The sequence below is a fragment of the Theobroma umbraticum genome, unplaced genomic scaffold (assembly GCF_002168275.2).
Source record: "Theobroma umbraticum cultivar Fairchild unplaced genomic scaffold, ASM216827v3 scaffold_147.0, whole genome shotgun sequence".
In the NCBI taxonomy this organism is placed as follows: Eukaryota; Viridiplantae; Streptophyta; class Magnoliopsida; order Malvales; family Malvaceae; genus Theobroma; species Theobroma umbraticum.
In genome coordinates this window covers 7,245,284-7,268,873 of record NW_018397259.1, presented here as the reverse complement: position 1 = coordinate 7,268,873, position 23,590 = coordinate 7,245,284, and the positions used below count along the sequence as shown (strand labels likewise).

General features: G+C 34.4%; 3 protein-coding genes across 3 annotated transcripts; all 3 read right to left on the bottom strand.

Annotated features, from left to right (window-relative positions):
- Positions 1-630: 630 nt before the first annotated feature.
- On the bottom strand, positions 631-7,179 carry LOC110415768 (uncharacterized). The gene is made up of 5 exons (XM_089783419.1): positions 7,067-7,179; positions 6,420-6,856; positions 5,715-5,739; positions 1,149-1,494; positions 631-962 (listed from the first exon to the last, which is right to left on the bottom strand). Exons 1-5 carry the CDS (start codon positions 7,067-7,069, stop codon positions 853-855), a joined length of 921 nt encoding a protein of 306 aa, XP_089639545.1. The 5' UTR covers positions 7,070-7,179; the 3' UTR covers positions 631-852.
- Positions 7,180-10,701: 3,522 nt separating this feature from the next.
- Positions 10,702-14,820, bottom strand: LOC110415766 (uncharacterized). Its single transcript, XM_089783418.1, has 4 exons — positions 14,811-14,820; positions 11,698-12,009; positions 11,403-11,516; positions 10,702-11,183 (listed from the first exon to the last, which is right to left on the bottom strand). Exons 1-4 carry the CDS (start codon positions 14,818-14,820, stop codon positions 11,050-11,052), a joined length of 570 nt encoding a protein of 189 aa, XP_089639544.1. The 3' UTR covers positions 10,702-11,049.
- A 5,022-nt stretch (positions 14,821-19,842) lies between these two features.
- On the bottom strand, positions 19,843-21,583 carry LOC110415572 (uncharacterized). Its single transcript, XM_021427268.2, has 4 exons — positions 21,397-21,583; positions 20,808-21,150; positions 20,504-20,626; positions 19,843-20,337 (listed from the first exon to the last, which is right to left on the bottom strand). Exons 1-4 carry the CDS (start codon positions 21,397-21,399, stop codon positions 20,189-20,191), a joined length of 618 nt encoding a protein of 205 aa, XP_021282943.1. The 5' UTR covers positions 21,400-21,583; the 3' UTR covers positions 19,843-20,188.
- Between the last annotated feature and the right edge of the window lie 2,007 nt (positions 21,584-23,590).

Here is a 23,590-nt window from a genome sequence, read left to right as displayed (position 1 = left end):
GCAAGATTTTAGGGATAGGCATTTCGAAAAATTGACAGAAATTCCCCTTAACATTGGACATTTCCTCATATTGCTCCCGAAAAGAAAATCCATTCTCAAACCCCAAGCATCCAAGAAATTTTCCATTTTCAGTTCAAGCAATCACAAAGGTTGTAATCATCTGGCATGATCATATAGTTAAAATGTCAAAAGTAACTCTATATAGTAATAATGTAGTACTCTGCTTCCATTCAGAATAGTTTCCTAGAGTAGATAATGTGAACCCATGTCTGAATTTGTCCTTATAATCATTTAATCTCTCATATTTGTCAAGTTTTTCCAGCACAGAGCAACCTCATAACTGCTTAATAAATTTACTGAACTAGCGAAAGAAAAAAAAATCTTGAATTTTGTAGCCTTTTCACACCAATGAACACACAAAAAATACTTCTCCAACTTGTTCATAACTCATCAAAACCTATACTTAACAGTTTAATTATTTAACATAGGTTTCTCTCTTAAATACTTTGCTGGGCATTCACTTGAATGGACTATACCCAAATAAATATCAATTATATTCAATATTTGAGTAAATAAAGCCAAATCTTAAGGAAAAATACAACATTAAGTCATATTTCAATCACTTCCCAGCAGAAATTTATTTAATTAAATCCACACAAAACATGCCTTTAACGCACTAAAAGAAATCCAAGTTTTATCAGCACAAAGCCAAGTATAGGTATTTGTAAACAAGCTACTCATAATTATTACAAAAACAGATCATTAAATTCAAGTTCTCCGGTACCCACAAATAACCAATGACCCAACGTACGGTGGTCACCATCGCAACTGCGGCCATTTGCACCAACGACCCTACTTACGGCGGTCACCGTTGCAACTGCCGCCCTCTCCACCAGCTTTGCTGCCTCCACCGCCGTCACGCCCTGTTCCTTCAATAGCGACATCAAGATCGTTATGCCCGCCTGCACCAACAACAACCATAAAACCGTTAGCGAATTCAAAAACAGAGTTATCACCACACAACCGGTTTAACGTTTAGTTCCGGGACCAACGTGTGAACTTTTTTTCAATCCAGTCAGTTCAACCGGTCCAACGGAAGTAACTTTCCGATTATAAAAATATTGCAGAAACTTTTTTCTTTTCTTTACCGTAAGCGCCGCCAAGTCCTTCACCGTTCCCGCTTGAGTTGCCATCACCGCTCAGCATAGGAACAATAGCGTCCATTATAGTTTTCTCATCAAAATTCTGAGCAATCTCCACATCGTTATTCTCAACAGCTGCAATGAAAACCATGAAATCATCAATCAGTTTTTCCTGCAATTCTATCTCTGCAAGCATTTCCTCCTTCTTTCCCATTAGCATGGAGTGTTCTAGCGCCTTCTCTAGAAGTGCAACTACATCGTCTCTCAACGACTCTTTCATAACCCTGGTCTTTTCTCTCTCCCGTTCAAATTCAACTTGCATAGCGATCGCCTCAAGGTAATTTCCTGCATCCTGTTTGAACAGATTCTATTAAAAAAAACAGCAAAACTAAACGACCCAGTTCAATAGAGAAAATCAGGGTAAGGGCGATGAGGACCCTCAACGCCACCGCCGGCGCAACCAAATGCCACTAAGTATAAAATGAGTTTAATTTCACCAGAAAAGTTTCGAATTTGTAAAAGTTTTAGCTTTATTTCAATAAACATATTTGTATTTTGGCAAATGAAATTTGAAAAAACAAATACTGAAATTGAAATCATAGAGATAGGAAGCTAACCATGTCAGAAAGATTTAGGAAACAGAGTAACAGACACTTGCAATAGCAGAGCTATGTAAGGAAAGAAAAAGAAGAAAAGGTAGTACTTTTGAGGATGGCAGGGAATCACAGAGAGGGGGGAGAATAATTTGTAACAGGTCGGTCAGGTGGGAAGTGGGGATTTTAACGTAATGCTGACATAATGATCATAAAGAATCTTGACTGAACTAGGACAATTTAAGAAGCTACTTGACAGACATCTATCCAATGTCTCAATACATTTTCACGCCTAGACATGTCAACAAAAATTAATCTCTGTCTCGCCGGAATGGAGAAATGTCAAACTGACAAAAGCCAACTGGACACACACTTTCTCTCTTTGAAAAAAAATCACTAAATGTAGTGTAAGAAAGTTTAAACCATAAAAAGTAGTGTAGGCATTGTCTAAACTTTTATTATATAAAATGCAATTTGTTATAAAATAAATCGTAAAAAAATCAACTTCGTACTTGTGTCTCAGAAGTAACTTTCAATATATCATAGTTCTTATCTCTATCCGGTGGATAATTAACTTTCAATTAAACTAGAAAACGAAGACATTGAAAGTAAAATTATAAAGAAAATTCTCACCACGTGAGAAAGAGTCATCAAAAACCAGAAAGAGAAAATCCAAAGAATTGAGTGTTAAAAATTGCCTAATAAATAAAGCAAGCAAGAAATTCCTCTTTAAGTGTGAGAGAAATGCAACGTAGGAAAACGCGTTTATATGGTGGTTTTCATATTAAAAAATGCATTTCCTATCGATGTTTCTAGAATTCCACATTGAGTGCACTGAGGTTTTGTTTCCGCTTCCGAAGGACTTACCAGAATAATCTAGAGCTTTTGGTGGCTATTTTTTAACTTCTATATATATTGACTTTTAAGCTTAAATGTCCCATTATAAATTGATGTGTTCATATTCAATCTAAAATTTCTTATATTGGATAGGTGGTTCAATGACAACAGGACTAAGGTTGTCGTGTTTAATTTCCTCTAAAAAAATTATATCTGTTATAGTTAAATGTTTGATTCTTTATTTGAAAATTGACTTTTTATCTACTTCTTAGATATACATTTAGTTAAGTTCTTTTTTTTAAAAAAAAAAAAAGTCTAATTCAGCTAAGCTCCTAATTGAATAGTAATATTCCTATTTTAAAATAATATCCATATTTCCAAAATCAAAAATAATTTTGCAGGTATCCAAAGCCCGTCAAACCAAAAGACGACTTCTTTTCAAGACTCATCAAGCCAGAAAACACATTAATTCAATTAGGATCAGAGGTTCTAAATTTCAAAAAATCAAAACGGTAAGAGTGAAGTCTAATTAAGCTTATTTTTAATTTTTACAATTTTTAAAAGTGATAGTTGTAAAGTAAAAAATCAAAATAAATTGCGAATGGAATTTAAGAGGACAAGGCGTGATGCATCTCCTGAAAGTAAATTGAGTTTGCTGATGATTTATGCATCGGTTTATCTAGAGAAATTCGAGGGTGATAAAGCGTAAAAGCTTATGCAAGATCAATGTTTGTACAGAGCTCAAGATTGACCTTGGCAGAGAAATGATCAGAAATTTTGAATTAAATTTATTATTTATTTAATCAAAATCAATGGAATCTTGAATTTTAAAAAAAATAAATAAATAAAACACCGAAATTCATCATTAATTCTAAAATTTTATATCATTGGGAAGGTGAAAATTTTATTTAGAGTGGACGTACTATATTTGTAGTAAAATTATCAACGTTATCCCTAAATAATATATTAACATAAAAAAATATAAATATCATCTTTAATTTTGTATCATTGGTTAATATTTAGATTATAGAAGTCACACTCACACTATGTTTGTCTCATCAAAAGCAAATCAAAGGTGCCAACCATTTATTAAATCAATTCCCATCTTTAATCTAAAGCTGTACCTACTACGTTGGTAGTCACAAGCACGGGGTGCATGGCTGTGGCTGTGGCTGATGGGAAGGTGGTGGGGTCCTTGCCTCCTAGTTGTTGGCTCCTATTTGCTTCTGCACTTAGATCACTTGATTGGTAATCGCAAAGTTTGTCTCATCAAAAGCTATCCTTTTGGCTGACCATAACTCTGAACCCATGAGAACGACTCAGATTACCAAAACAAATAAAAAATAAAAATTCAAAAGTTTGTTAGGATTAGAGGACGTGAAGTCCAAAGCGTTATCCAACAAGTTACAAATTTATTGAAATCTATCGAAGCAAAATTTATTTTAATACTTGCACTTTAGTCATAAAAAACATAGCAGACATTATTGAAATGTTCCTATTGTTTTGGGGTCCCCTAAAATTCATTTAATTGCCCCCTAAAATTAAGGTATACTTCTCTAGTATTTTGACCCCAGAATTTATTATCAACCCAAATTGCTGGCATGGAACGACACTGGCAACTAAAGACAGCACTAGCTAGGTATCCACTCATGTTTGAAGGGGTTAATCTTCTTTACTAATGCTACCTGAATTTATGTTGCCACTTTCTAGCCTTAACTAGTATTAAATTTTAATTTGCATCAAATGGATCGGATACTTTCAATCCCTCCCTTTCACACCCGTAAAATCCCTGTAAATGGTAACGGCGACATGGTTGCCCATGTGCCATTTAAAATGACATGACAAATTAGGTGGATGCTAATTTATGTGAATGGAATTTGTTGACATAACAATATTATTATAAAAATTATAATTAATTAAATAACTTATTTGCTATTGGTTTGAATTGAATATTGATGATTAAAATAAGAGACATATAAATTTAAGGATCATTTTTCCATGCATGGTATAACGAAATTATCTAGACATTTGAACTTTAGCAGTAAATATTTAATTTGTACCAAATGCCACGCGAAGCTACGAATTTTAAGTTGTAAGTTATAATAAATTGGAAAATGAAAATTGATAAAACAAATACTGAAACTGAAATCATAGAGATAGAAAGCTGATCATGTCAGAAAGATTCTGCAAACAGAGTAACGAATACTTGCAATAACAGAGGTATTTTGTAGGATGGCCAGGAATCAGGTGTGGGGGTGTTTCAATAGTAAGAGAAGGGAACACGTAACACGTGGGAACTGGGGGTTTGGGAAGTATATTAAGGGAAAATTAGCAAATGAGGAGTGCGAGGCCAACAGGTTAAGAAAAAATTTGGCTTCGGAGCAAGTGGGCAAGGTTTTGTCTCTGACGTGGCTCAAAGGCGAATGGAAATCCCTGCCCCATTTTTCTACCCCTTTGGTTACCCAAGCCCTAGATTTCTACCACATCCTTAACAATTGATTGAGTCCTTTTAATTAATTGAAAAATTAAAACTTTATTAAGTATTCATAAAAAAAAATTTATTGAACATAATTTTTTTCTAAATATTTTCAGATAAAATAATAAAGAGCAACCAATATATTGTCAAAGGACTTCACTAACTAATTCATCTAAACAGAAATTGCTATCAGTACTGCAATAAAGATCTCATAAAAAAAAATATTTCTATAAAACTTCAATGTAACACGTTTTAAAAAATATCTCTAACAAAATTTTCATCAAACAATTCTATTCATCAATTTTTATACAACAAACAATAATTGATAGAATCTAAAAAAAAATAAATTAACAATAAAATAAATAAATCTGTGAAAGGAAAGTGAAACTATAAAATAAAGGCAATCTAAATTTTTTACTGTTTCAAAAATTTTCAACAATCCATTTTTTTATATTGGACCCAAGCATTTTACGTTATTTGTCAAAGATTGAACTAAAAAGGTTTCTTTTAATTGTCAGTGGGGTAAACAACCTAACTTGACTCAAAAGGTTTTGTCTCCTGCTAACACTCCTAATCCTAATCCTAATCCTAATCCAAATTCTACAGGGGAAATGAGATTGACAACTAATTACGGTCAATAAATGTCGACACTCTCTAGCTAATTACCGTCTCACGATAGCTAACATCACCCCTTCCAAGTCAGACTAATAAAATCCGTTCAAATAAATGTTAATGGATGGATATAACATGTCATCTGTATCATTTAACGTCCCTCTTGAGTTACTTTTTCTGAATTTTTAATGGGAAATAGGCAATTTGAATTTGAGAGGGGAGAACGTGGTCCTTAGATTTTGGGGCGAGCATGGAAACAACTCATTTTAAGAAGGAACTAGCTAGAGTGGATTAAATAAAAAGACCAAGTTCTACAAATCAAATTTTGAAAAAGAAAATGGTTGCCATTTGCCATTTCACATGACATGATAATCGAAAATTAATATCAACAGATTTTTAATTTGCTATTTATATCAACAGATTTTCTTGACATAACAAATGTTCATGGAATTTTTAATTAATTTGCTAACTTAATCATTACGGATTGAAAATTAATAATCGAAAAAAGAGAGATATAAATTTAAGGATCATTTTTCTAAGCACGGGAATTTCATAAATGGAACTATATAGTTTAACTTAATAGTATTTCATTGTTTTATTAACTTCTTAAATGCACTCATTATAATAAATTGAAATCTTCCAACTAACACATAACCCACAAGTTTGACCCAAATAAAAATTTTAAGTTGCCAACACACATAAACTCCTAAACCACAACGTTGACCCAACCAGATAAACCCCTAAACCACTCAACCCTACTTAGGGCGGCCACCACTGTTGCCATCCTTGCTGCTGCCACCACCACCGGTCACATCAATATTGCTTCCATCAAGATTCTGGTCATCAATACCATCGTCATACCCTCCACCGTTGCCGCCATTTACCGGGCGGCTCCCGCGAGAGTGAGCTTTGTTAATCTCGTCAGCAAAGTCCCTTACAGTTTCCTCTAGCAATGCCTTGATGGTTTCCTCGTCAAGATTAACCTGACGGTTGTCCTGAACGTCATTCCCTCCTGCTCCAAGGACAAAGTCCAGCAAATCATTAGCCAATTTTTCCATGTCTTTATACTCTTCAATCACTCTCTTAGTTTCTTCAAGTTCAATTTCTGCAGCTGCTACGCATTCTTCCATGCATATTTTCTCCTCTCGCATTATTGCCAATTCAGCTTTCATGGCCTCAAGGACGTTCCCTGCATCCTGTATTGGACAGACAAAATTCTGAATAAATTTATACTATATGTTAAAACATGCAAAAAGGAGAGCGAGTCGGATCAAGGATGGCCGTTCAACAGGACAATAACAGATTTATACAATACCTGCCAGTTAATCTTTTGAGATGAATAATTAGATTTCGATCAAATGAAACAAAGAAGACATTGAAACTAAAATTGTAAGGAGAAATCTCACCATCTGAGAAACAGTCGTCAAAAACAAACAACAGAGGATCGAAAGAATTGAGTGTTAATAATTGGAAAGTCGAGGAGGAGGAAAGAGATGCTCCATATGGGTAGTGAGTGGCTAGCTAGGCCAAATGTAGCATAGTGAACCGGGCTTATATAGAGGAATATTAGTAAGCTCTTTACGCGTAGTGAACAGCAAATGTACGAAACCGCGTTTTAGCTTTTTGGATTTTTGTTTGTTTTTGGTTTTTTTTTATTGGGTCTGGTGGCTCATTTTTATATATATTTGTGATTCATTTTATTTCAGCGGTTTTATGTTTCAAAACATACTTTATTGCTTTTGTATTGACAGCTACCCTATATAATGTTTCTTTTGGACTTATAAGATCAATGACCAGAGTTGAGCAAGTTCAATTGAATCACAAAATAAATGATGTTGAGAAACGCAATTTATACAAAAAAGACATGAGGAAAATAATAATATTAATAGCTATACTCAGGGGTAGAGGGAGAAGGGTGGCGGCTGCCACCTCTCAATTTTTAGATTTTTTTAAAAATAATATATATAAAATTTAAGATATATATTTTTACCACCCCTATTTAAATTAAACAACTTCTTTTGGAATAGTGATAAGTTTCCTAGCAAAACCATTAATTGATTTAGGTTTAATTTCTCTTGAGCTCAAATTTTAAATTTTTTCCTCAGCATATCCTCTAATCAAAATCTCATGTTTTTGTGCCCTTCCGTTCCTTTCCTTGTTTCACACCTTTTTTTTTCTTTTTTTCTTTCACACTTATTTTACTTCCTCTTTTTTAGAGTTTTTTTTTACTTTCATTGCTTCTTCTCTTTTTAGAGATTTTTTTTTTCTTTTGGATATTTATTTCCCCTGCTTTGAAACAGCAAAACAAATAATAAAAGTGAAGAGAAAATATTACTCTAAAAAAACTTTTTAAATTTTTTTTTAAATTCTTTTTGTTATATATCTTCAATGCCATGAAACTCATACAAATTGAGTTAATCTTTTTATTATCTTCAACGTCATGAAATTCATACAAATTGAATTAATAGAGTTGATTTTTTTTGCTTTGAGAACTGATTATTTTGTTAATTAACTTCTCAAGTGACTATAAACAAATATTGCACACAGCATACAAATATTGGAATAACTTGAAGTAATGAAAATGACTTAAATTTAATTTGCAATTAATTCTATCTTCTATAATTTTAAACTTATATATAAAATTTTTTAAATCAATTATTTATAAAATTTTACAAACCCATTAGGTAACGCGGGTATTCTTAGTTTTTCTAATTGATTCACAACTTTCTCATATGCTTTTCATCATCATCCACGTAATTAAGATCTAGCTAATGATTAAGCAATACATGTAAACATGTGTGTGGGAAGGAAAGCCAATGACACAACGATTGAAGCCGATGAAAGAAATGACACTTTTGATGACGTTAATAGTGTGAAAATTGAACGTTGTCTGGACTCCAATTCACACTTGATTGGGAGTTTCATGAAATTTTTCACTAGATGGATGGGGAGTCTAAATTTAGTGTTGATAGGTCTGCCAGGGTAAACCTGGATCAGTAGTCTGAGGTGGGGTTTTTAGGGACTTAGTTTTGTTTTTGGTATTTTCTTTGGTCCTTTGGACATCCGGAATTCAAACTTTGCAGAGTTCATGACAATTAAAAATGCAATCCACTTATTCTCCTCCTCACCTTTGTTACTTCGAAGAAAATGATCATTGAATCGGACTCCAAAATAACGTTAGCTTTGCTGGGTCTCTAACTTGGAGTTAAGTCCCTAGGATAAATCGCACATTCCAAATAAAAGTAACAATTGGTAAGACTCAGAGAGAAGCCAACGCCTTTGCCAATTAACTTGCAAAATTTGATATGGACCGAACAGAAATCTTTTACGCATGGAGAAAATGCTTGCCCTCCTCGGTATCTTTAATGATTTCTACTCTGCATTATCTTATGATACTGTGGGACTGCATTGTTTAATTGTGGTTCTTCGAGCTCCCCTGAAAGGATGTTGTGTAATCTGATTTGTGTTACATATGGCACTTGTGTTTTCGGCCGGTTGTCCTCCAAAATATATAAATAAGTATATTACCATATTTTAAAATTATTTAGTATAGTAGCTTTTTAAATTCATATATAGTAACCAAAAAAAAATTCTAAATTTACTCTTATGTACCTATTTACATATTCATTTATTTTATTTTCTTGGCTTTTTGTTTTTTCTTTTAAATAAGGGAAAATGAATTTTAAAATGAATATTAAATAGATTATGTTAGTTTCTGTTGTCCAAGTTTGAAAGACAATTTTGGAGGCAAATATGCTATGATATTTAAATCAAAGCTGCATACGTGCGCTTTCTTTGAAGGCAAACGCACAATGACTAAAATGTGGAAAAGAAGTTTGACTCGGTCCTCTCCACTACTAGAAAATTCTTGCGCTTTGCAAATTGCATAAAGCTGAGAAAACTTTGTATCTTTTCAATGCTCAAATGCAGTCACGTGTGTTAGATATTACTACTAGATGAATCCCTAAAGAATCAGTTTTTCTTAAATAATAACGATCGATCCCACTATAGCTAAGGTTTTTCCCTCAATTGGGCAGTTGTTGCATAGGCAGCTGATCCTGTTGCAACATTCCCTTTGTTGTGGTTTTGGGCGATGAATTTTGACGGCAACATCTGCACATTCATCTTTGGCTTGAACGATACAATGCCTGTCTCTTGTTTATCAACTAAGACAATGTAAACATTAAGGAACTTGTTTCCATAACCATCTTTTCAATCTTCTTAATTCTCTAAGCACCCTGATGTCCTTAAAAACCATAGGTAATTCACATGGTTATTGGATTAACCATGATGGCAGCATTGTCATGAATTTACTTCTTCTTGTTAGCTAAGCCTTTGTTTTGGTATTTATCTCATATGGTCGATATTTTAGGGGAGAGCTAGGCCTACACAAAAATCTCGGCTGAGTTTCCCTTCAGAATCAGACATTTAACCTTATTACACCTGCAAAGAAGGTCCATTCTCAAACCTCAAGCACCCAACAAAAATTCCATTCTCAATTAAAGCAATCACAAGTTGTATTCCTTTGGCATCATATATATTATCAAAAGTTACTCACTATAGTATTGCACTTCCAAGATTTCCTCACAGTGCTTCATCACTAATATAACCCCTTAATTTTCTGTCCTTTCCTTACATGTTTGTTTCCATTTTGAACATTCTAGTTAAATTACCTCAACCAAAGTCACTTAATTATAAATTAATTAAGTAAAACAAGGCGATAGCTAATATCAAACCCATGTTTGAAGTTGTCCTTATAACCATTTCATCTCTTAAAATATAGCTTATCAAGTATTCCTATCACAAAAAAGGAATTCTGTTGGGTGAAAGCATGTATTGAACTAACTACAGAAGAAAAAGAAACAAGAATTTTCCTGCATCTACAACTTGCTCATAATCTCAAAGCCTATCTTAACAATTAACATAAGATATCTATGTTTATCCAATAAATTACCTTCCCAGACATTCATTTAAATGAACTTATCAGCCCAAATAAATTTCAATTCTTTCAACTAAGAACAAGTAAAGCTGAACCTTCGTAAAATCACAACAGCAAGTACGTACTTCACTTCCACTGAAATATTTAGCTAAAACAATCTCATTTAAGTTCTCCTAGAATCAATTAAAATGGAGGTTGCAGCTGGCTTAGTACACAATCCAATCCATCACCATCCCATTTCTTCGAGCACCAACTTTCTACTACTACTACTGATAATCACCCAAAATGGTTCCAGTGGCAACTACTAGGTTTAATAATTAACACACATAAAACATGCCTTCAGTATCTTAAACAAACCAAAAGTACAAGCAGTACGTTGTAAACAAATTGAAACGAGGTTTCTCCTTAACGGAAAAGTAAAGGGATAGACCATCACCCTATTCACGGTGGTTAAACACCGAAACCGCCGCTGCCTCCACAACCGTGGTTGCTACCATTCCCATCGCTGTTTGTTCCTTTAACAGTTGCTATCACGGCTTCCTCATCAAGATTCTGAGCGTTTTCTAGATCGTTAATACCCCCTCCTGCGCCAACAACAACCACAACAACATTAACCAATTTTAATGGAGTTCTGAGTTTTGACCACAACCGGTTTAATAATAATTTCCGGCACAAACAAGTGACCTGTTTTCTATCCAATCAGTTCAACCGGTCTGATTTTGAAAACATTTATTTTGTTTTCCAGGTTATATTAGTTTTTTTACGTCAACGCCTTCAAATCCTCCACCCTTGCCGCCGCCCGCCGCTTCCACCACCGCGGCTGCTACCATTGCCGTCGCTGTTTGTTCTTTTAACGGTTGCTATCATGGCTTTCTCATCAAGATTCTGAGAGTTTTCAAGATAGTTAATACCCCTTCCTGCACCAACAACAACCATAAAACCATTAGGCAATTTTAATGGAGTTCTGAGTTTTGACCACAACCGGTTTAATGATAAGTTCCAGCTCAAACAAGTGACCTGTTTTCGATCCAATCAGTTCAACCGGTCTGGCTTTGAAAACATTTATTTTGTTTTCCAGACAATATTAGATATTTTTACCGTAAACGCCATCAAATCCTGCACCCTTGCCGCCATCGCTGCCGCCAATGTTGATCATAGCTTTCTGATCAGCAAAGTTCTTCTTACCATCCGCTTCAAGGAAATCAGCAACCAGTGTTTCTCCGACTTCTTTGAGCGCAAGCACTCGATCCTTCTCCGTCCTAAGCATCGAAAGTTCTCCCTCCTTCGCTTTCAGTTTAGCTTGACCGGCCCTTAGGCGCTTTTTCATGAGCCTTGTCCCTCTCTCTTCCTTTGCCACTACAACCTCTAAAGCACGCAAGAGAGCCTCAACCAGATATTGTCCTGTGGATCCTGCTTTTTGTATTTAAAAACAAAAAAGAAACAAATGAAGAAAAATAAAGGAAAGCTAGTGAGATGATCATGGTATTCTAATTTTGATGCATAATAAATGAAAAGGAATTATTCAAACTGAATTTAATCAATTATAGAAAAAGGGATCTAACCATTTCAGGAAGATGCAGAAGAAAAGAAATTAAAGCTGAAAGTTCTGATGCTGTGATCCCCAGATTGATGCTGTCAGAAAAAAGGGTAGAAGAGAGACTAAAACCTCAAAGCTACAAGGCAAAAGGCCAAAAGGGTTTAGATATTTGTGGCTGGGGAAGCCTGCTGTGGGCCCTTCTTTCCAGATCTTAATCTTCCGACCTACTTTTGGTGCAGACACGATCGCGCGTCCAATCTGACGTGGAGCTTACTAAACACAAAGATCGTATGTCGCCAATAAAATTTAATATACTAATCATAGAAAAAAAATGGACAAATAGTTTTGAGCAAAAATTTTTGTATAATTCCATGCAACGTATTTCGTAAATTTTTAATTTTAAAAAATATTTTTTATAATTAAATTATTTAATCTTTTTTAAGAATTATGATTTATGAATTATAATCTATAATTTAACATAAAATTAAATACATGAGGTAAAATTATATAAATAAAAAATAAGTATTCTTGAGTGACTTCCCTAATTTTTTTTTCATTACTTTTTTACTGAGACACACCAGTTTACTACTATAAAAATAGTACTAGTAAATGTTAAAGAAGGAACCTCAACTGGTATTTTTATTTTATTAAGTAATAAGTGTAATACATAATTCCAGAAAATTTAAACGGGTAATATTTTTTCCTAAAAAAGTTAAAAGAATTTGAACATATATAGCAAACCACCCTACTAATTTCTCATAAACAATAAACCTAGGCAGTGTAGAATTTATTAAATAAACAACACTATGATAAAGGCTAGGAGATCATAAAATTTTCAAATTTTGGTAGGGAATTGGAAAGTTTTTTATTCTCATCCTTGTGTTTCCTGGTGTGTATAGAAAACACATGCTTGGCACAATTGAATCATGATTAGTAGGGAGCACTATAATTATATAATAGAGCATGGGACTAGGAACCAATCATGTAAGGTATGGTCCGAATTGATATAAAGAAAAAGATGATAAGATAATACAAATAAATTTACGAAGCAAACAAGGCAACAAACAAAGCATAGCAAGTAGATTGATAATTATTGCTTAACGGTTTAGGGCATGGCCATAAAAGTCAAGAAATCATTTCCATCATCACATGGAGACAAGCCAATGTTAGGACAATCCAATGCCGTTGTTTTGTTTTGCAAAGGCAAAAGCGTTACAACTCCAGCTTACCTAAAATGTCAAATTACATTAATCTCATCTCATTTCTATTATATGAGCACGTACGACGTCCTGACAAAGATAATCATCAACCCTATTTTGATTGGAAGTGCCCTAATGATGAAATCATAATCATGGAGTTATAAAAAAAAATGCTTTGTCAAAATATAAGTTCAAAAACATTAAACCTATTTTTTTATTTTTTTTCCGTGAACTAAATGTGTCATAGGTTTTTATATATCTTTTTCCTTTAACTAGTTTATGCAAAGAGATCAACAGCAACCAAGCTTAGAGGAGACTCAGAACAGATTCCGTAACTGGCTGGGAAAGCTACTTGGTTGGTTTCAAATTCAATATATTCCTGTTTTAATTAGGGTTGATTTTAATTTTTCCAACTTAGGAAAAAACTTTTTGTATGTTGACCACTAATTCATTATTTTCAAATAACGAAATCTTCCTTCCGATCTTCATCCTCTCCCTTTACATATTTGACCTAAAACAACAATTAAGAAAAATAAAATTTCAATTTTAATAAAATATATATTGAACATTTTATGTTTTTTCCAGTTCTTATTTTTAATTTCAAAAATAAAATTATTAGCAAATTTGAAAAATAAAAAATAAAAAGAAAAGACTTAATTTGAGAATAATCTAAAATGGAAAATAAATAAAAAAATGAGACAGAAAGAGTAACCATTTTATTTAAGCTTAAGCATTAAATAATAAAATTATAAGTCCATCATAATGAAGACCAAAATTACCAAAAGAATTAATATTTATAAATTAGATAAATTAAGCCTAGAACCTATGTGATTAGATGCCAGCTTATTCTCTACTAGCAAAGAAGATAGGAGATTTCAGTCAAATTTATGATATTCAGAAACTTTTGTCAGTGATTTTGTCCAAACAAGTCAAGGTTTTCAGGCTTTTGGTCCAAGCCCAGCCTTGAAATCCTGCGGTCAGATCAAGTCACCAAAGAACTCGAGCAGACAGCCTCCTGTAACAAGCACCAGTCCGACGGTAATGTACGCCAAAGGGTAACAGCGTTGCCACATATAACCTGCAAAAACGATTTGTTTTGATGCAAACTGGTTTCTTTTCTCAGTTATTGATAAAGAAAGAAAAACAAAAGATATTGAAAAGTACAAGTAAATGGAGAGAAACGCTCCCCCACGGTTCTTTTCTCTTTCATTTGATACTTAACTCTTTCAGTTTCTTTCTCACTCGTCTCCAAGTGAGAATGGAATTGAAAGAATTGAGAGTCAAAATTCTTAGAGAGCCCGATATCAAGAAAAGAAAGAAAAATAATGAGATGGGAATTTAGGAGGAAGAAGGCAGTAGGAAAGAGAGGAGGAGGCAAGTGTTATGTGCAGTTACTGCAAAAATGTTATCCAATTTATAGGCGTTCCAGGGTAGGGGGAACTGCTTGACAACTCTTTTGGGATAAGATCACCAACCTCCTGTCATTTTCTTCCACTAAGAGCAGGCCGAGGGCAGGGCAAAACCTGGTTTTACCTAACAGGTTCTTTATTAACAATAGGGTCTTGACTTTGGCTCTTTCACAGCCTGGCTCCAACTATTTTCCACCCCCCCTTTTTTTTTGGGTGGTTGGGGTGTAAAATGGATTGAGCAATCCAAAAGAAAAGGGATAATATTCTTGATACAATTTATTTTGTATTAATGCATTAAAAGTAGTTTTCAATTGATAACAAGCAATCAAAATCAAATGTAAAAAATTGTATGGAATATTCGATTTAATGATTGATATCTGATATTTTAAAAAATTTAAATCTCTTTTTTTTAAATAAAAAAATGTAAAAAGTCAGACCAACTTGTTTAAATTATATAAGGCACAAGGTGTCTTTCTTTGATTTGATATTATCAATTATTTTAATTACCAACGTTAAGCTTCACCACCACCTCCAGCGTAATGGGACCACCATCAGATGAAATTCTAATTAAATAAAGCTTGGTTCATAACAATGCTCCTCTCGTCAAGATCAATAAAATTTCCAACAAGGCAACATTAATAATTAATTAATTAATTATACAGTAATTCATGCCAATAATTCGCAAAAACAATTATGTTTCTTTCTATTGATAAACGTTAAAAAGAAATAATACGTGAAACTGAAAATGAAGACAAAAATCTCAATATTTAAGAGCCATTCATTAAAAAAAAAGAAATAAACTTCACATAAAAAAAAAGAACCCTCTGATTTTTTTTTTTCAAACAAAAACCTTATGTTTTTCTATGGTTCTCCCACCAAGGTAACAGTGAATCTCTCACATGTGACTTGACGAAGAGTAAAAAATATTTTACAGATCCACAAAACACTTTTCAAAACCTTGTTCACACACTTAGATAGCATTTGATATGAAGAAAGTGAAAGCACATTCTTTATAATGTACTTAATTGAATTACATTATAATATTTATTTTGTAACAGACTACTGCAATGTAAGATTGCAATGTAATCACATTACAGCTAAGGGATGTAATGTGATTGCAATTCAAAACCAATTCAAAACCAATTCAATTATATTACATTTCACTCTACAATGTTCTTAAAGATATTTTTACACTTCAACTTTATTACCTTATTAAACATATTTTATAATGTTATAATTAAAATAAAAAATATTAAAATAAAATAATAATATAAGAATCAAAATTTAAAATAAAATATAATATAAAAAATTAAAATTTATATAATATAGGTAAAAGAAATTAAAATGAAATATATAATATAAAAAATTATATTAAATAAATAAAAATAAAAATATAAGATTATAATAATAAATGAAAATAAAATGTATGACTTTAAAAATATATTTAAGAGATGATATTATATAAAAATTAATAATAAAAAATATAAATATATTGAACTTGTATTTTAATAACTAAGGGTAATTTTGAAACTTAACATTACATTTTCAAGAAAGTATTTATAAATTAAATACTGCAATATTATCTTTTCTACAATTTAATCATTATTTTACTTATATTCTAACCAATGTAATATTATTTTTCTTACAATCACATTGTCTGCAATCACATTACTTGCAATCACACTACCTATAATCAAATTGTATTGTAAAGTACCAAATGCCATCTTAGAGTTAAAAAAATGTGGATGCAAGGGATAAAAAAAAATGTGGGGAGAGATGTAGAGGGAAGTAGTAGGCGAATTACTCTCATTAACTCGGTGTTGAGCTCTTTGTCATTAGACTAGTTGTCCATCTTTCAAGCACCAAAAGGGGTGATTAAACAATAGGAGAAAACGAGAAGATCTTTACGGGGGATAGTGAAAACAAAAAGAAACTTGCAAAGGTGAAATGGAGTGCGGTGTGTCAATCGAAGGCTAGAGGTGGATTGGGAGTCTCAAATTTAGACCAAAAGAATATCGCTTTGCAAAGGAATGGTGGGAAAAAGGGACCGACTAAAATTCAATTTGGAGGAGAGTTTTGTGCGAAAAAATATAGGGAGGGTGCATTGAGTTGGTTTCCCTCATGTGAACATAAGGGTAGAATGATCGATGATTGGAGAAATATCGTTTGCTTATTGGAGATGGACGGGGCTGAAAAAATTGTAAACTTGGAGGGGTGCCCATGGGTGTTAGGTGATGGTGCTTCTATCTCATTTTGGCTTGATAGTTGGATTTCGAGCTCTTCCTTGAATGAAATTTGCCCTAGAGTATTTCTTCCTGGTAAAAAATAAAGAGAGGGTGGTGGTAGTGTGGGAAGGTAATGGGATTTGGAAGTTTGAATTGAAGAGGGCCTTTTTCGAAAGTGAAAAGGACGCACTTGGCGAGCTATTGCAATCACTTCAAGGAGTGCTCCTAGTCAGTAGTAAGAGGGATCAACTGTTATGAGAATTGGACAGCAAAAACCTTTTCTCGGTTAAAAGTGCCAATGCAGCCTTGAGTAATCAACTTCGACAGGGAGGGTAAAAGATATGATTCTTCTCTATTTGGAAGTATACAGCACCTCCCAAAATATATACAAAGTTTCTCGTGGATGGTAATCATGGAGTAAATGTTTCTTAAAATTTAGAGGCATTTCTTTTGAGAATGATAATATTCTTTTTGGTTGATGTGGGTTGCATGAGGAAGTGATTTTGCATTTTCTAATCAATTGTGAATTTGCATGGTCGGTTTGGTATTGTATTGCGAATTGGTGGGCTTATGTTTGGGTTCCACCCTTGTAACAGAGAGCTAATTTTGCAATTCTTATGCAATATACCATGCTGTATGTGAAATTACATAGAATGAGTATTTCTGAGTTGTCTGATAGAAATGTTGTCCAAATCCTTCCCTGAGCCTAATTTCGCTCCTGATATTATAATAAAGTAATGAACAATTTTTGTTTTTGGTACTACTAAACAGTAAAGAACTATATATCCCAACCAAAGAATCCAACGCTTGACAGCTGCTCTTTTCAAGGCAAACGTACAATGACTAAAATGGGAAGAGAGATTTGACTTGGTCCTCTATAGTCTTCACAAGAACGAAAATACTTGCCCTTGCAAATTGCATATGGGTGGAAAAACTTTTGTGTCTTTTATTGCCCAAAGTGCAGCCATGGAGTGTAGATCAGATTATGCACATTATTCTTTGGCTTGAAGGATACAATGCTTTATTTAGATAATAAAACTAAAGGAAATTGTTTCCATAGCCGTCTTTTCATGCTTTTCATTTCTCTAAGCACCCTTTTTGGCCTATTTCCTAAACAATACTTGTAGCAATCGTTTAAGCCAAACACATAAAACCATAATTCCCGTGCATGGCTATTCATTCAATGCATGTTATATTAATTCAGGGGAGAGTTAGGCCTATACAAATTTTGACGGAGTTTTCCCTGCAATTGGACATTTCCCTTTACGGTACCTGCAAAGAAATTAGGGTCCATTCTCAAGTCCCATGTATCCAACAAAGAGTTGCATTCTCAATTCAAGCAATCACAAGGTTGTATTAATTCCTTTAGCGTCATATAGTTAAATTAGCAATGAACTTCTCCTTTCCATCAATTTTACAACATTCTAATTAAATTACCTCATCCTACAATCAAGTAATTGAACCGAATTAAAACTAAGGCAGTAGCTATTTCCATTTTTGGAACGCTTGATTGGTGTAGTTTACTATCAGCAACCAGTGTTCGAAGTTGTCCTTACTCCATACAGTCACTAAATCTCTCATCCAGCATGTCATTAGAGGTCTGGAGCCTTATAGGCAGAAGACTACTGGTGGCATTTAAAAGGGCTGGCTTCAAGGCTTTGGATTCCGTACATTCAACGCCCTTTACCGCTCAGATATCATTGCGGTTTTAATTTGTTCACCTCCAGGTGGCAGTAGCAAGACACAACCCGCAAATCGTCCCAGCTAGTTTTACCCTAACTCAGTGAACCCAAAAGAAGGGATCCTAAACACCCTATACCTTGTCAAACAGGTTAACAGATACAAAACTACACATGCTGAGAACGGAATCCAAAAACCAATAAACGGAATCCAATCAAAACATCCATTATAGCCAACCGGGTCAACAGTATTGACCCGCCCTCCTTCTCCCACGCTACCCGGTTTTAACATCATATCAAGGTTGCTCATGGACTGCCAATCCCGGCAGCATTAATTTAGCAATAGCAACCCATGCCAAAATCAGGGAGCTCTAAAACTCAGAATCTGGGTTTTCTCATTCATAACAAAAAACAGAGCAGCAGCTCACCAAGATACACAATCAAACAGCCTGAAGAAAAAGGCCGGTCTTCCCATCCACAAAAGCTCATCTTTTGCCGCTCCACTGACACCTCCGGGACCTTGCTTCACTCTCGCCCTTCCTTTCCCCAATTTTGTCTCCCTCAACACACGTGATCTGCATCTCTCATACCTACCCCCGACCACAGATCCCCTGCTCTCCCCGTAATCCTCTCTTGCATCTCACCCCCTCTTAGTCCAGCTTAATCAAATGCCACAAGCCAATGCCAGAACCCCTGTAACGAAGTAGGAAAAATTCTTCCAACACTCTCACTACGTTTCCACCCCTTCATTTTTTTGGCCATGTCTCTACTGACCCTGGCCCCCACTGACTAAAAAATTCAGCTTCAGTCATGCCAACAACATCATGGCATCAGTGGTCAGCTGTCGCACTCTCCCCTACTCAACCCCTTTTCCACCTCACTCCCTCCCAATATTTCCCAGAATTTATTCTTCTGTGTTTACTCTTTTTCTCTCTTATTCCTTTTTTTCTCCTTTCATTTCCCCAGAACAACATCATAATTAAATGACTTAATGCATTTATTGAACTAGCAAAAGGGCAAAAAAAATCATGAATATTCGAGCCTTCCACACCAATGAAAACAGAAATCCAATTTCTTCCAACTTGCTCATACCCTCAAAGCCTATACTTAACAATCTAATTATCTAATCAATGTTTCTCCATATAAATACTTAGTTGGGCATTCACTTAAATGGACTTACCAACCCAAATATATTTCCAATTCTATTCTGTTGAGTAACTCAAAACCAATAAAACCTAACAATTATGAAAATTCAACATTAAGCGCTTCACAATATGAATGTTCTCTAAGAATATCAAAGCTAAAATTTAAATTCATCAGGGAACAATTAAAATGGATATTTCAACTAGCTTACTACTCAATCAAACACTATCCCAACAACGACTCGCTATTACTAATAAAGTGGAAGCTGGAATATCTATATTCCAATCAACACACCCGACGTAAAAGAACGTTGTAAACCTAAAACAATAAACTAATACAAAAAACAGGACATGTTTATCTTTCCATATGAAAGTAATTAACAGGACCCACCATCAGCCTACTCGCGGCGGTTACCACTAATACTGCCGCCAGATCCACCGCGCTTTCTGCCTTCACTGGAGTCACTGTTTCTTCCTTCAATACCGGCTGCCATCATAGCTTCCTCATCGATATTCTGAGCCTTTTCAAGATTGTTGTTAATCCCTCCTGTGCACAACAACCATGAAACTTTTAGCCAATTTATAAAGGCTTTTGATTGGTTCGACTACAACCGGTTTAATTATATGTTCTGACCCAAAAATTGATCAGCTTTAATGCAACTGGTTCAATTGGCCAGTGTCAAATCCAGTTTGTAAAGAATTATTCTTTTTACCGTAGTCGCCGACGAATCCTCCATTGTGGCCGCCATCGTTGCCAACGTTCACCATAGCTACAATTGCTTCCATCACAGCCTTTTCTTCAGGATTCATACCGATTTCAGTAACGTTACCGTCTCCTACATAAGCAAAAACCAAAACCCATCAGCCAATTTATACCAAGTTTTGATAGCAACCAGTTTAATTAATAATGTGTTCCAGAGAAAACGAGTGCCCGGTTCCCTTTCAACCAGCCAGGTCGATCGAGTTCTGGAAAACGGCACGTGATTTTTTCTTCGGGCTTTAAAAAGAAAAATTTACCGGAGTCGCCGGCAAATCCTCCACTGTCGCCGCCATCGCCGCCGTTACTGCCCATCATAGTTACAACAGCTTTCATCATAGCTTTTTCATCAAATTTCTGAGCAATCTCGAGATCGTTATTCTCAACCGCTTCAATGAAAACCATGAAATCAACAATCAATTTCTCTTTGGCCGCTTTCTTTGCACGCATTTCCCGCGTCTTTCTCCTACGCACAGAAAGCCCTCTCTCCTCCTTTCTTAGCGCAACTTGAGCTGCCCTTAGAGACTCTTCCATCTCCCTTTTCTTCTCTCTCTGCATCTCCAATTCAAATTCCAGAGCAACAGCAATGAAATCTCGGGGGTCCTGTTCGATCAGGCAAAGCAGATTAGCAACATTTATTAACAGTTCAGGTTTAAATTTTGAGCAAGTACCACCATTCATAAGTTCAATAACATCTGCATAGCTTCAAATTTTATATTGCGTACTAAAATGCAAGTTTAATTTAATTGGATCAATAACATTTGGGAAAACTAATCGCTTTCTTTTTGTTTGTTGGTGAATGAATAAAACCAAATACTGAAAATAAAATCTTAGATATGGAAATCTCACCATCGGGGAAAAAGACTGGGCCAAACGACAAAGGTGAGACGAAAGAATTGCAAGAACTGAAGAGTGATTGGGTACTGACGGAGAAAGAAAAAGAAGCGAGAGGGAGCGATAAAAAGTGCCTTAGATATTTGTGGTCGGCAACGCCAGAGATGGCGGCCCCTCCTTTGGAGTTAGCGTTTGTGCAGGTAACACGTCTCCCTTGTTTCAAATTGGCACGATCGTGGATGTCGTCCCACGTGGAGTTAAGACAAAGATACAGTACGGTTTGAACAGAAGAGAAAAGCAAAAAGAAAGTGATCGTCAACTCCTAAAATTGGTCTAAATTTTGATTTCGAATTTTGTTAAAATTGGATGTAAAAACCTAAAATCGAAATTAACAAAGTTTACTTGAATTGGATCTAAAACTTGTTTGAATTAATTATTCTAAATTTAATCGTGTTTTTATATATAGGTTTGAGCACATGCATGCCCATGGCATTCAAATCACTCCTTAATTATCAAAATATAGCAATACCAAAATTTACTAATTATTAAAACAAAAATATTATTATGAGAAACTCTTGCTAATATTTTTTATAACATAAAGCAAATAAATAAATTTAAAAGATATTTATGGATAAGTACACTTACTAAATCTTCTAATGTTATAATATCACATTAGTTCTTTTTGTATCAAATCTATTATTTAAGGTTGATTTTGTTTAAAAATAAAAAACATAAAAAATGATTTTTTTAAAAAAATTCATTTTTGTGGGAAAAATAAAAAGATTTATTCCCTGACAAGGACTTCTTTTAATTTAAAAGAATGAAACTTCAAACCAGGTCAAAATATTTAAAGATATGACGTATATGCAGCCCGGATATCACGGTATGTTAAATGAACATGTTTGTCACAGTTCAATCATGACAAACCTATTGTCTCCAAGAGTTTAGGTGAAAAAACCACCAGTGAAGATAGGTGACTCAAAAAGCCGCACATCACAGTTTTCAGTCATTTAGCTTGTGCTTCACGTGCAACAAGACATTAGTGCGAGCCGCGAGGACAGATGATTTGGCGGGTAGGGGTTACAACGCCAAAGTTTAGTTATATGGTCAATGCCTTACCCACCTGGCGCGGGACTTTCATCACTCTTCTAGCGAATCCTTAGCCACGAAGCCTGGGTTTGACCCCTGGCGCAGGCCAATGTCATAAGCTCATTTATATTTTTTAATTAATAAGGCCATTTAAAAGCATTGCGAATATGCCAAATTGAGTCAACATTCTAGAAATTCAAAGCCCAACCTTTCCAGAAGTTATCCAGTCACTCTTCCCCTGCCATCTACCTCCCTTAGGCTTAGTGGTGGAATTAGATCCGTGTTTCGCTCTTCTTCGGCCTCTTGCATCCCAAAAGGAAGAGTCTACGAGTATGCTAGATACCTTAGGAGCTACAGTGCTAAGAGATGAACAGATCCATTGGCAAAATTAGCATTGAACTTCGATTTTTTTGTGACTTGTTACAATTGAATAACGACCTTACCTTCCCATTTTAACTTCAAAATTTTAAGCCAAATACACATAAACAACAATTCTCATGCCTATTTATTATTGTGCATTGAAGATGGTATTTAAGGGAAGGATCGATGCTGGAAAATTGAAGATGGTATTTAAGGGAGGGATTCAATGCTCAATATTCATTTAAGTCAATAAACCAAATTAAAACAATTTTAGAATCTAATTTAAGTCCATCTAGAATAATTTAAAATGAAAACAATCCCTACATACTATTCAATCCAACACCATTCTTGTATTCCGTTCTTCCAAGCACACAAAACCAAGTATAAGTGGTTATAAACAATTTCCAATTATCAATAACAAATCAAGAAGTTCTATTTTAAAAAAGAGAATTCCATTTTTTTTGCTACAGAAATTTCTAATCTTTTTCTTATGCATGGGTTTCTAATGTCCCTCTTTCCATAATATCTAGCATTAGAAATATTAATGTGCATGATTTGTCAACAACAATAGAGTAATTAGCAAAGTTAATTAAGCATGCCCTGTACGTAGTTGCCACTCCATGTGTGGAAACACTGTATTAGAAAATTTAATTAAGTTGATCAATTGGGAACTTTTGTTTGATAAGCCAATTCATTGTATTGATCGCGATGAATAACATCAGCAGCATAAGCCTCTCGGCTTAAGGCCAATACATCAGAA